We start from the raw sequence: 14230 nt of genomic DNA, 5'->3' as shown, positions 1-14230 counted from the left end.
GAAAGTCAATCAGATAAGCCTCCACTTTAAGATTCTAGAAAAAGAAGAGGAAATTAAACCCAAAACAAAAAGAAGGGAAAAAAAATAGGGACAGAAATAAATGAAATAGAAAGTGGACAATAAGTAGAAAAAAAATCAATGACACCAAAATTTACTTCTTTTGAAAAGAGAAGAAAACCTCAATGATCAACATCATGAATGATAGAATGTACACCACTACAGATCTTTTTTTTTTGTTAATCCATACCCGAGGCTATTTTTCCACTGATTCGGGGGTGGGGGGGGTGGGGGGAGGAGAGAAGACAGAGAGAGAGAGAAACATTGATATGAGAGAGACACATAGATTGGCTGCCTTCCACACTAGCTCCAACCAGGGCCAGGGATTGAGCCTGCAACTGAGGTACGTGCCCTTGACCATAATTGAACCTGGGGTCCTTCAGTCTGCAGGCTCTATCCACTGAGCCAAACTGGCTAGAGTATTACAGATTTTAAAGACATTAAAAGAATAACAGGATACTAAATATTTGAAATCATCCAACCTACCTCTTCAAAGGAATATTTTTCTACAGTATGAAGAGCATCTTGAGTCTCATTCCACCCTCCAATAGAATATATGCAGTCATTGAGTGCAGCCACCCCAAGATATGCTCTCCTGGTTGCCATTGGAGGAAGTGGAGACCAACGCTTGGAAAGTGGATCATAAACTTCAAAAGAACGAAGTTCTATTCCTTCATTGCTGATGCCCCCAATTACATAAATTAAACCTGGAAATGGAATATTTTTGCTCAGATGCTATAGAAAATAGGACACAATAATTAGCAAAAGTTGTGATTTCAGTTTGTTATATTTAATGTAGGGCTATACCAATTTTTTTAACAGAAAATTGACATCTGTCTAGTTTATTACAGCTCACATTTAAGCATGTTACAAAGTTAGGGGTATGAATTTACAGTGTAATTAAATTTTCAACGAGCCTAATGATGCTATAAGAAAATAAATGTCAGACAAAGATTTCCCATCTTATTGTCTGCTTAATGGTCTCAAGTTCCATATGCTACCAAGTAAAGGTAACAAAGGAAAAGGAAAGGGACTTTTTCCCCCCTAAAAAATATTATGCATTTAAACCTGGCAGGCATGGCTCAGTGGTTGAACAATGACTTTAAGAACTAGGAGGTGCCCTAACTGGTTTGGCTCAGTGGATAGAGCGTCCGTCTGCGGACTGAAGGGTTTCAGGTTCAATTCCGGTCAAGGGCGTGTACCTTGGTTTCGGGCACATCCCCAGTAGGGGGTGTGCAAGAGGCAGCTGATTGATGTTTCTCTCTCATCAATGTTTCTAACTCTCTATCCCTCTCCCTTCCTCTCTGTAAAAGATCAATAAAATATATTAAAAAAAAAAAAAAAAAGAACCAGGAGGTCATGATTTGATTCTCAGTCAGGGCACATGCCTGGGTTGCTAGCTCAATCCCCCAGTAGGGGATGTGCAGGAGGCTGATCAATGATTCTCTCTCATCATTGATGTTTCTGTCGCTTTCTCTCTTCATCTCTAAAATCAATAAAAATATATATATATTTTTAAAAATATTATGCACTTAAACTGTGAAAGCCTACCTGTTGTTCAGATGGACATAAAATAGATAATTGAATTTAAATTATAATATTTATATGGCTAGATTAAAATACCAGATTAATCACTAGAGTATAATAGAATATAATTCACAGAGAGTTCATTTTTAAATTTGATCGAAACTAATGGTTCTGTCAATTTATAGTTATTTCTGAGTACCCAGTGTGTTTCCCACATTCTAAAGTGAGGAGCTATAGTTTATAACTCCTCACTTTAATGGTATTTTAAGAAATGTGAGCTAAATGTTAATAAACTTGGGGTTCTAGCTCCAGCTATCTAGTAACCAGCTATGAAAAGAGATAACTCACAGCCTTCCTAATCTTCAGCTTCCTCATTTATAAATAAAGGGGTTGAAATAGATAATCTCCAAGATGCCTGACTCTATGATTTTTAGATGGGAAGGTAAAAATAATAAATATAAAACAACTAGAGAACATTATAATATTAATATAGTTTGCACCATGTAATTTGTACATTTAAATGCTAGTTGAAATCTTCACAAAGCAGGAAGAACTTGAGCTGGGAACAAAGTAGGCTGAGTTGTCATATGACAATGGGCAGACTATTTCCTACTCTGCAGGTACATATAAATTTGCTCTCTAACTCTGGACAGAGAATCAGGTTTTATTTGACAGAACTACCTATCTCTCAGGGTATAATAGACAATTAAAATAATTTCCATACACCATTTTAATATTCAGTGCAACATTTTTCAAATCTATTGTAGCATTATATTCTATGTGGCCTGAATCACAACGTACCCTATTAAAAAACACACTGAAGAAGCCTATAAGAAGAGAATGTGAAGATTGTTATTTATATTCTCTCCTTACTTAGAAATACTTGCTAAGGCCTGAATGGGAGACAAAATAACAATAAAGAATGACATTTAATTTAGTTTATTTTTTAATCCTCATTCGAGGATATTTTTTCCATTGATTTCTAGAGAGTGGAAGGGAAGAGAGAAACTGATGTGAGAGAGACACATCTATTGGTTGCCTCCCGTATACACCCCTATTGGGGCTGGGGAATCTGCAACCAAAGTATGTGCCCTTGGGAGATTTAGTAATGCTAATGGTCTAGAATGGGGTGGGCAAACTTTTTGACTCGAGGGCCACAATGGGTTCTTAAACTGGACCGGAGGGCCAGAACAAAAGCATGGATGGAGTGTTTGTGTGAACTAATATAAATTCAAAGTAAACATCATTACATAAAAGGGTACGGTCTTTTTTTTTTTTAGTTTTATTCATTTCAAACAGGCCGGATCCAGCCCGCGGGCCCGTAGTTTGCCCACGGCTGGTCTAGAACCATAACACAAACAGGAATCGAACCTGAGACCCTTCGGCACATAGGCCAACACTCTAATCACTGAGCCAAACCAGCCAGGACAAGAATGACATTTTATTTTTATTTTTATTTAAAAAAATATATTTTTATTGATTTGAGAGAGGAAGGGAGGAGGAGAGAGAGAGAAATAGAAACAATGATGAGAGAGAATCATTGATTTGATGCCTCCTGCACACTCCCTACCCGGGGACTGAGCCCACAACCTAGGCATGTGCCCTTGACTGGAACTGAACCTGGAACCCGTCAGTCCACAGGCCGATGCTCTATCCACTGAGCCAAATGGGCTAGGGCAAGAATTATATTTTAAATGCTTATTTTGCTAGTCAGGTGTTTTTGCCTATCTGTAATTTTAAATTCTAGCTGTTTATTTTGGAGAAAAATATATTATTTGACAATACAGAAATAAAGAAATAAGAAGTTAAAAAGATATGAGGTTAAAAGCAGAACTTCCATATTGTTAATGTTAAATACTTAATAAACATCAATAGACATAAATATACTTTTGTGTAAATAAAAGCCTCAGGCTCAGTTTTTATAAATATACTAGAGGCCCGCCGAAACCGGTTTGGCTCAGTGGATAGAGCGTCGGCCTGCGGGCTGAAGGGTCCCGGGTTCGATTCCGGTCAAGGGCATGTACCTGGGTTGTGGGCACATCCCCAGTAGTAGATGTGCAGGAGGCAGCTGATCGATGTTTCTCTCTCATTGATGTTTCTGGCTCTCTATCTCTCTCCCTTCCTCTCTGTAATAAATCAATAAAATATATTTAAAAATATATATATATACTAGAGGCCCAATGCATGAAATTCGTGCACTCAGCAAGGGGGTCCCTCAGCCCAGCCTGTGCCCTCTCAGTCTGGGAGCCCCACAATCAATCGCTCCAAAGAAGTAGGCCCTGCCCACCCACCGCAACCTGCCGGTTGTTGACCTGGGCCTCCCTCTTTGGGGCGATCGTGGAGCCCCCAGATTGATTGATCGCCCCACCAGCCGGTGGCCTGGGCCTCCCTCTGCAGGGCAATCATGGGGCCATGACCAGGCCCCCAACCAATTGTATTGCACCCGCCTTAGCTGGCCTGGCGCCAGTGGGTGTCATAGCGTGGTTGTCCAGAAGGTCATCCGGATGGTTGTTCTGCTCTTCAGTCGTTCGGTCGATTTGCATATTACACTTTTATTATTATAGATATTTTCAAGAAAAACATTTTATAAAGCAATCAATCACCTTGCATTTCACAACAGCCAAAGTAGTAGCGTGACATAGCCATGTTGCCAACTACTTCCCATTTATTTTCATCAGGATCAAATCGTTCAATGGTGTTCCCTATCTCAGCTCCAACCCATCCACCTATAACCAAACAGAAAAATGTTATGTCTGGGATAAAGGAATCTTATTTATCAAAAACACCTTAGAAAACATCTAACCTGACAACTTCATATTATGGATGATTATCACATGGAATAGAGGGGTTATTTGTCCAAGATCACATGAAAAGTTAGAATTTGACTGTGAGTAGAACTCAGATCTTTTAACTCTCTGCCTATTTTCAACTAGGAATTTAAAATAAAACAAAACAGTCCGCCCAGTGTGGTTCAGCGATTGAGCGTAGGCCTCCTGGTTCACGGTTCAATTCCAGGTCAGGACACATGTGCAGATTGTAGGCTCAATTCCCAGTAGGGGGCATGCAGCAGGCAGCAGATTGATGATGCTTCTCTCTCATCGATGTTTCTATCTCTCTATCTCGCTCTCTTCCTCTCTCTAAAATCAATAAATATAGCTTAGCTGCCATGGCTCAGGGGTTGAGCGCCAACCTATGAACCAGGTCATGGTTCAATTCTAGCCAGGGCATATGCCTGGGTTGCAAGCTTGATCCCGTGTGGGGTGTGCAGGAAGCAGCAGCCAATCAATGATTCTCATTATTGCTGTTTCTATCTCTCTCCCTCTTCCTTCCTCTCTGAAATCAATAAAAATATATTTTAAAAATAAATAAAATAAAAATGTACTTAAAAATAAATAAAATAAACCTAAAACTTCAACATATTGCATAGGAAATTTGGTATTTTGCAAAACTATCTTTTGAAACAACTTCTGCATATTTAGCCTGCTTATACTAGTCATGCAGTTTAACTATCAGCTAAAGAGTTTCATTGGATATCTCATCTATATTTTATCTCCATCCCTTTCTAAGAACTCCACTTTTTACAATATCCCCCAAGTAATAGTATTTTGAGAAGAATAATTTATAAAGCTGAAAGGAAAATGTTTCTTATGGGAGAGAAGGAAAATTTCTAAGTAATCAGAATCTAAGAATTTAAGTAACATTAGATATCCTTAAATTGAACAGCATAATTACCCAAAGCATAGATAGCCCCATAACACACACACACTCCCAAGCCACAGCGGGGGTGATTCATTGAAGCTACAGTTGTCCACTGTTTAGTAACTGGATCATAGCATTCAGTACAATCAAAAATCATTGAATCTTTTTCACCTATGTTAAATAAAAGAGACACATATCAGGAGACTTAGTAATGCTAATAATCTAGAACCATAACACAATATTCAGTAGCATTTCATGTTGTCAGAAATTCAACTATTATGCCTGATTTTATACTATTTATTAAAATTCATTTGCCCAGCAAGTGTTATTTTGAAATCATAGCACTATCATTTAGTAAAGTCCATTTAATGTAGTAATGGCACAATTTTCCTATTATCTATTTCTAATTCTATTACCCAAACCAGTGGTCGGCAAACTCATTAGTCAACAGAGCCAAATATCAACAGTACAACGATTGAAATTTCTTTTGAGAGCCAAATTTTTTAAACTTAAACTATATAGGTAGGTACATTGTTATTAACTTAATTGGGGTACTCCTAAGCTGGCCTTTGCTAAAAACGTCCTCAATCTGAGGGGTCGACCTCAGCGAACGTACCCCCACTTCTTTCTAACGCCACTTCTTCAAAATAGACTCACCCAGGCCGAAAACCGACTTCTGCGCATGGGCCACAAAGTTTCAATCACACTGTACGTGCGCGCCCGCACGTGGTATTTTGTGGAAGAGCCACACTCAAGGGGCAAAAGAGCCGCATGTGGCTTGCGAGCCGTGGTTTGCCGACCACTGACCCAAACAATCCACACAATTTGCATTTTGACAATTGTAAAATTGAGTTTTACTAGTAATGTAATTCTTATCTAGCAACAAACAGAAAATAGTGTGGTGAAGGCCTGGGGGGAGGTGGGGACAGGTGTGGGGTCAATGGGGAAAAAGGGGGCCATCTATAATACTTTCAACAATAAAGATAAATTAAAAAGAAACAACACAAAACGCTGAGTTGTATATGTGAGTTTGATACCTGTAGTCACTTTGTCTAAAAATATGAAAACATTTAAGTGGAAATTAATGGAATTTATTGGAAAATGGGTAAAACTACAGTTTAACTATGATTTAAGCTGTGGAGAGAAGTCCCATATCACACATACAATTAAATAACAACATAAAAGAAGATACCAATCACATATATATACACACACACACATAAGTGTAATACATATGTAATGTAAGTATATAATGTGTCTACAGGTCCATATCTTTATCTTTGTATCTGTGTGTGTGTGTGTGTGTGTATATATATATATATATATATATATATGTGTGTGTGTGTGTGTGTGTGTGTGTGTGTGTGTGTGTATATATATAATACATCTTAGGAGCATAAGAAAAGATATTACTTAAAATAGAATTTAAAAATATTGCCGAAACCGGTTTGGCTCAGTGGATAGAGTGTCGGCCTGCGGACTGAAGGGTCCCAGGTTCGATTCCGGTAAAGGGCATGTGCCTGGGTTGCGGGCACATCCCCAGTGGGGGGTGTGCAGGAGGCGGCTGATCAATGTTTCTCTCTCATCGATGTTTCTGACTCTCTGTCTCTCTCCCTTCCTCTCTGTGGAAGATCAATAAAATATATTTAAAAAAATAAATAAATAAAAATAAAAATATACTATACCTAGGAGTAAATCTAATCAAAGCTTGTATAAGACCTCGATGGTTAAAATTTATAAACTTTAGATAAAATTTTTAATTAAGGAATATCTAAATCAGGGGTCCTCAAACTATGGCCCGCGGGCCACATGCAAATACAAATATTGTATTTGTTCCCGTTTTGTTTTTTTACTTCAAAATAAGATATGTGCAGTGTGCATAGGAATTTGTTCATAGTTTTTTTTTAAACTATAGTCTGGCCCTCCAACGGTCTGAGGGACAGTGAACTGGGCCCCTGTTTAAAAAGTTTGAGGACCCCTGATCTAAATAAATGAGATGTATCATCTTCATGACATAGAAGAGTCAATGTAAAGATGATTATTGCCCTAGCAAGTTTGGCTCAGTGCACAGAATGTCAGCCCATGGACTGAAGGGTCATGGGTTTGATTCTGGTCAAGGGCATCTACCTTGGTTGCAGGCTTGATCCCCGGCCCTAGACAGGGCTCATGTGGGAGGCAACCATTGATGTGTCTCTCTCACATTGATATTTCTCTCTGTCTCTCCCTCTCCTTTCCACTCTCCCTAAAAATGAATGAAAAAATATCCTCAGGTGAGGATTAACAACAAAAAATTACATATATATATACCATTATCCCCAAACTGGTTTATAGATATAATATAATCCCAATTTTTAAAAAAATCTTTTTTTGTTACATTTAACACAACATAAAATTTACTATCTTAACCATTTTTAAGTTTACAGTTCAGTGATGTTAAACACATTCACATGTTGTGTAGCCATGACAACCATAACCATTTTCATCTTATCAAACTGAAACACTATACGTATTATACAAAAACTCCTCATTTTTATCTCTCCCAGCCTCTGGCAATCACCATTATACTTTGATTTAAGATTCTGACTATTCTAAGTACCTCACATAAGTGGAATCATACAGTATTATTAAAAAAAATGATTCTAAAATTTATATGGGAAGTACAAAAGATCTAGAATAGGCAAGCACTCCCAGAAATTAAGGAGACACTATCCTATCAGATAAGCTCATTAGATTTAAATAGAGCTATAGTAATTAAGATAGAGATAGACAAATAGACCAATGGAACAGAAAAGAAATCTAGAAAACAGATCTATGCATATATGATTACTAGGCATAAGACAGTTTGTACTGCAGAGCAGTGAAGAAAGAAAAGTTTTATTATGCTAGGATAATTGGTTATATCTATATAGGGGGGATAAAGGAAACTGGTTCCCTACTCACACTATCCTTAAAAACTCAATTCCAGGTAGATTATAGACATAAATGTAAATGGAAAAACTATAAAATTTTAGAAAGCAGTAAAGATATGTATCCTCATGACTTTGGAGTAGGGAAGGATTTCTTTAAAAAGGTAAAAGAAACACTAACCATAAAGGGGAAAAATAATAGAGTTGGCTACATTAAAATTAAAAACATTTGTTTATCAAAAGACACTATAAAAAGTCCTGGCTAGTGTGGCTCAGGTTGGTTGGAGCCTCAACCCAGGTACTGAAAGGTTGGTGGTTTGATTTCCGGTCAGAGCACATACGTAGGTTGTGGGTTTGATTGTTGGCAGGGGCAAGAAACGGAGGCAGTCAATTGATGTTTCTCTCATACATAGATGTTTCTCTCCCTTCCCCTCTAAAGTCAGTGAAAACATACCTTCGGGAGAAGAGTAAAAAATAAAAAAAGATACCATATAAGTGAAAGGTGAAGCAGCAGAGTAGGAAAGATATTTGCAGCACATTTAACTGTATGAGGGCCTAGAATCCTGAATGTTTACAAAACTCCTACTGTGCAGAAGTTAACATAGCAGGTCTGAGACTGCCTATCTTTAGAAAGGCTTGCTTTGCAAGGTAGACCCTTGGTTGGAGTCTGGGAATATGGCTAGTAAACAGTTCCCTACACTGATATAAAAATTTCCCTAAATGCCCTACCCAGTTTGGCTAAGTGGATAGAGCGTCGGCCTGTGGATTAGAGTCCTGGGTTCGATTCCAGTTAAGGGCACATGCCCAGGTTGCGGGCTCAATCCCCAGTAGTGGGTGTGCAGGAGGCATCAGATCAATGATTCTCTCTCATCATTGATGTTTCTATCTCTCTCTCTCCTTCCTCTCTAAAATAAATAAAATTAAAAAAATAAATTTCCCTAAATGATAAGAGAAGCTTTTTGCAGAGATGAAAATGTTTTGGAATGAGTAGTGATGGTAGCACTACTTTGTGAATATACTAAAAACCACTGAACTATATACTCTAAATGGTGAATTTGATGGTATGTGAATTATATCTTAATTTTTTAAAACAGTATTTAGAACCTTGTTGAGTGTGGTTCAGTTGCTGGAGCATATATTTCACAATAACAGTTTCAGAAAACACAATGATTTCAATCAAGAAATATATCCAAATATCTAGTTGACTTGGTTTTTGTATGTCCCACTATCTGGATAACTTGATTAATTAAAAATGATTCGTAATGCAGCTTTCAGAATTTAAAAATTTTTTAATGATAAATATCAACCTAAGTTTTGGTGCCACATTGTATGAACAACTTTTCTTTAAAAAAAATTTTTTTAATTGATTTCAGAGAAGGAAGAAAGAGAGATAGAAACATCAATGATGAGAGAAAAATCATTGATCAGCTGCCTCCTCTATGCCCCACACTGGGGATTCAGCCCACAACCTGGGCACTTGCCCTTGACCAGAATCGAACCCAGGACCCTTTAGTCCACAGGCCAACACTCTATCCACTGAGCCAAACCGGCTAGGGCAGTGATGGCGAACCTTCTGAGCTCGGCGTGTCAGCATTTTGAAAAACCCTAACTTCACTCTGATGCTGTGTCACATATAGAATTTTTTTTATATTTGCAACCATAGTAAAACAAAGATTTATACTTTTGATACTTATTTTTATATATTTAAATGCCATTTAACAAAGAAAAATCAACCAAAAAAATGAGTTCGCGTGTCACCTCCGACACGGGTGTCATAGGTTCGCCATCACTGGGCTAGGGCTCATCATTGATGTTTTTATTTCTCTCTCTCTCTGAAATCAATAAGTATTTTAAAAAGCAATTAAAAAACAGTGCTCAGCCAGTGTGGCTCAGTGGTTGAGTGTTGAACTATGAACCAGGAGGTTATGGTTCGATTCCTGGTCAAGGCACATGTCCGGGTTGTGGGCTTGATCCCCAGTGTGGGTTGTGCAGGAGGCAGCCAATCAATGATTCTCTCTCCTTAGTGATGTTTCTATCTCTCTTTCTTCCTCTCTGAAATCAATACAAATAATTTAAAACAACAACAACAACAACAAAAAACCAGACAACATCAAACTTAAGTATTCTGCCTTATGATAAATTATAGTATCCCTCTGGTCTGAAATATTCAATAGCTTGTGTTTTCTTTTAATTTCTTTCACTCATTTATTCAATAAATATTTAGTAAGCACAATGTAGCTATGTATACCCCATAGCCTCACAATATATGTAAAGCATATAAAAATTTAGCCAACTTATAGCTAAAGATTAATGAGGGAAATAAGACATTCTCATCATTACCTCCAATAGCATAGACCATCCCTCCCAGAACTGCTACTCCCAGCCCACATCGAGCTTGATGAAGTGAAGATACAGTGGTCCAATACTGGCTAAAGGTGTCAAAACGTTCTACACAGCTGAGGGCTCTGCTATCACTCCAACGACCACCCTGCAACCGAGTATATCCACCTGAACAAAGGAAGGAAAGAAGGACCATAGCAAATTCCTTACCGCTAAATACGGAAATGGTAATAAAGAGAAAAATCTAACCATCTACATCTAGACATTCAGTGTAACTATTTCATAGCAAAGAATAAATGCTTTAGAGCTTGCCATATATACATATATTATTCTTAAATGTGCCAAGTCCTGAAAGATTATGGCTTAAATAAAGTGAATTAACCACAATGTTGTACTACCTGATCTTAGTTATATAGAACATTAGGTAAAACATAAATCTAGCCCTTGCTGGTGCTGCTCAGTGGTTAGAGTGTTGGCCCACAGACCAAAGACTCTCGGGTTCCATTCCTGGTCAAGGGCATGCACCCAGGTTGCAGGTTTGATCTCCAGCCCTGGTTGGGGGGTGTGTGGGAGGCAATGAATCCATGTGTCTCTCTCACATTGATGCTCTCTCTCTCTCTCTCTCCCCGACTCCCTTCCACTGTCTCTAAAAAAATCAACAGGGAAAAAATATCCTCGGGTGACGATTAACAACAACAAAAAAACCAAAACCCAAAAAAACAAAAAACATAATCTAGGAGCTGGTTATTTGTCTAGTTAAAAAGTTTCTGCCCTGGGCAGTGGGGCTCAGTTGGTTGAGCTTCATTCTGTGTACCAAAAGGTCATGGTCTGATTCTCAGACAAGGCACATGCCCACGTTTTGCTCCATCCCTGGTCAGGATGCATGCAGGAAGCAGGGGATCAATGTTTCTCTCCCCCGCCCCCCCTTACCCTTCCTCTCCCTTCTCCCTCTCATCTCTCTCTCTCTCTCTTGCTTTGGAAAAAAAAAAAGGAAAAGAAATCAATAAAAACATATTTTTTAAAAAGTTCCATTATGATCTCTATTAGTGTCTCTTTCAAATAAAAATTGTGAATTGAGCCCTGCTGGTGTGGCTCAGTTGATTGAGTGTCATCCCATGCAGCAAGAGGTTGCTGGTTCGATTCCTGATCAAGGCATACACTGTAGTTGTGGGCTCAAACCTCATTAGGGGGTGTACAGGAGGCAGCAGATCACTTTCTCTCTCTCCCTCTCCCTTCCTCTCTGTCTAAAAAAATTAATAGAAACATATTTAAAAAAAATAGCAAGTTGAAATTCACGTTTGACTGCACATCTCATTAAAAAAGTTTAGCATGCACTAAAAAATTACATACTTATACATTATAGCATATATAAAATCTATATATATAAAAGCCTAGCGACAGTTACGACCAAACAACCAAACGACCAGTCACTATGATGTGCACTATGATGTGACCACTAGGGGGCAGATGCCCAAAGCAGGAGCTGCCCCCTGGTGGTCAATGCGCTCCCACAGCCAACCTCCCACAGTCCCTCCACTCGCTCCCCCTGACCGGCCAACTTCCCGAGGTTCCTTCCCCCAAGCCCCCATGCACAAATTCGTGCACTGGGCCTCTAGTTATAATTACATACATATAAATTATACAGAAAATATTTATATATAAATTATATTATCTATATAAATCTAGGCGATCTGTCAATATGTATATATATATATATATATATATATATATATATATATATATCAAATACTGATATGGTTTAATGTTTTTTAAAATAAAAAGAAAGAGAGGCTTTAATATGTTCATCTCATATGCCTATGGATTATCCTGCACACCCTGCACACCCACACTTTGGAGACCATTGGTTCTTATCATCCCTAATGACCATCTATGACACTGTGAATAGTTAATATTTTTGAGGTTCATTTTTCTTCCTGCAATGCAACACAAAGATTAAAATCAGATACTTTTAAAGCAAATTTTCAACTTTTAAAGTAGTATTTCTGTAGTCAGTTATTGACAATAATTGAGTAATCTAAGAACCAAATATTCAGATCACAGAATAATGTCAAATGAGTAGCTATTTAATTTTTAGATGTGTTCACTGTATTCTATAACTACAATTTATAAATCTGTAGTCTGCATGTAAAATTAAATATGTCTATTTAACACACCTGAATATTCTGACATGTATAATAACAATAAAACATTAAAAGATTTTGATCCTGAAAATAAAGATAACCTCTATCAACTATAGTATATTATAAAATTATACATCTAAAACCTATATAATTTTATTAACCAATGTCACTCCAATAAATACAATGTAAAAAGAGAAAGAAAAATACATAAATAAGTAAATAAATAAATGTTCTCACCTACTGCATACAGATACTTTCTTGCTTTCTTCCGAGGTCGAACCTTAGATGTCTGCAGAAAACTACAAAACTTGTTCTCTTTGGGAGATTTGCACACCTCACAGTACTCTTTCAAAAGTGTTTGCAATGCAACACGAAGATTAAAATCAGATACTCCTAAAGTAATGTTTAAAAAGATAATGTTTAATCAACTTTTAAATACTGAAAAGATATGCTTACATAAAAAGAATTGACAATCAAAAAATAAAAAACTCATCATCAAACAATGGTGATTTAACCACACCATTTCCTATAATACCAAATATTATTTTTCTCATTGCTACTGAAAAATATACTTTTCTTAAATCAAAGATTATTTTTTAAAATATATTTTTATTGATTTTAAAGAGGAAGTTTGAGGGACAGAGAGAGAGAAACATCAATGATGACAGAGAAACACTGATCAGCTGCCTCCTGCATGCCCCCCACTGGGGATCAAGCCTGTAATTGAGAATCAAACCATGACCTCATAGGTTGACACTCAACCAGAGTCACGCTGGTTGGACCAAAGATTGTTTTTAAAAATATGCTTCATGGCCCTGACTGGGTAGCTCAGTTGGTTAGAGTGTTGCCTGATATGCCAAGGTTGCAGGTTCTACCCCAGGTCAGGGCACATGTAAGAATCAACCAATGAATGCATAAATAAGTAGAACAACAAATCAATGTTTCTTTTTCTTTTTAATATGTTTTTTATTGATTGTTAGAGAGAGAGAGAGGAAGGGAAAGGGAGAGAAACATCAACGTGAGAGAGAAACATTCGTTGGTTGCCTCTCGAAAACATCCTTACTGGGTATCGAACCTGCAACCTGGACATGTGCCCTGAACAGAACTTGAACCGGCTACCTTTTAAACAAAACCCTGTAAGGATGATGTTCAACCAACTGAGCCACAATGGCTAGGGCACAAATTGATGTTTCTCTCTTTTTCTAAAATCAGTAAGTACATATTTTTTAAAAAAATGCTTCAGCCCAACTCGTGTTGCTCAATGGCTATGCGTCGACTTATAAACCGGGAGGTCACAGTTGGATTCCTGGTCAGGGCACATGTTGTGGGCTCAACCCCCAGTAGGGGGTGTGCAGGAGGCAGCCAATCATTGATTCTCTCTCATCACTGATGTTTCTATCTTTCTCTCCTTCACCCTTCCTCTCTGAAATCAATAAAAAAAATTTTTAATAAATGCTTCATACTAGACAATTTTAAAATACATGTATGAGGATTTCTAAATAAAGATGGCAAGGTGAAATAGAATCACAATTATTTAACAAAATGAAAAAAAAGTAGCCC

The 14230-nt window shown here is 37.6% G+C and overlaps 1 protein-coding gene across 4 annotated transcripts in view; it reads right to left on the bottom strand.

The window, feature by feature from the left end:
• Window positions 1–14230, bottom strand: part of LOC118676371 (intracisternal A particle-promoted polypeptide) — a 31047-nt gene that overhangs the window by 8316 nt on the left and 8501 nt on the right. For 3 of the 4 annotated variants that reach the window (XM_036350195.1, XM_036350197.1, XM_036350196.1), the window contains exons 4-8: window positions 12908–13063; window positions 10530–10697; window positions 5317–5454; window positions 4188–4310; window positions 544–764 (exon numbers count right to left, since the gene is read on the bottom strand). In XM_036350195.1, the coding sequence (XP_036206088.1) occupies window positions 544–764; window positions 4188–4310; window positions 5317–5454; window positions 10530–10697; window positions 12908–13063 (806 nt within the window). The remainder of the gene's footprint in view (window positions 1–543; window positions 765–4187; window positions 4311–5316; window positions 5455–10529; window positions 10698–12907; window positions 13064–14230) is intronic. The other variant, XM_036350198.1, reaches the window with a different exon arrangement.

Source organism: Myotis myotis, unplaced genomic scaffold (genome assembly GCF_014108235.1).
Source record: "Myotis myotis isolate mMyoMyo1 unplaced genomic scaffold, mMyoMyo1.p scaffold_m19_p_2, whole genome shotgun sequence".
NCBI classification, from domain to species: Eukaryota; Metazoa; Chordata; class Mammalia; order Chiroptera; family Vespertilionidae; genus Myotis; species Myotis myotis.
This window is presented reverse-complemented; position numbering and strand designations above follow the sequence as displayed.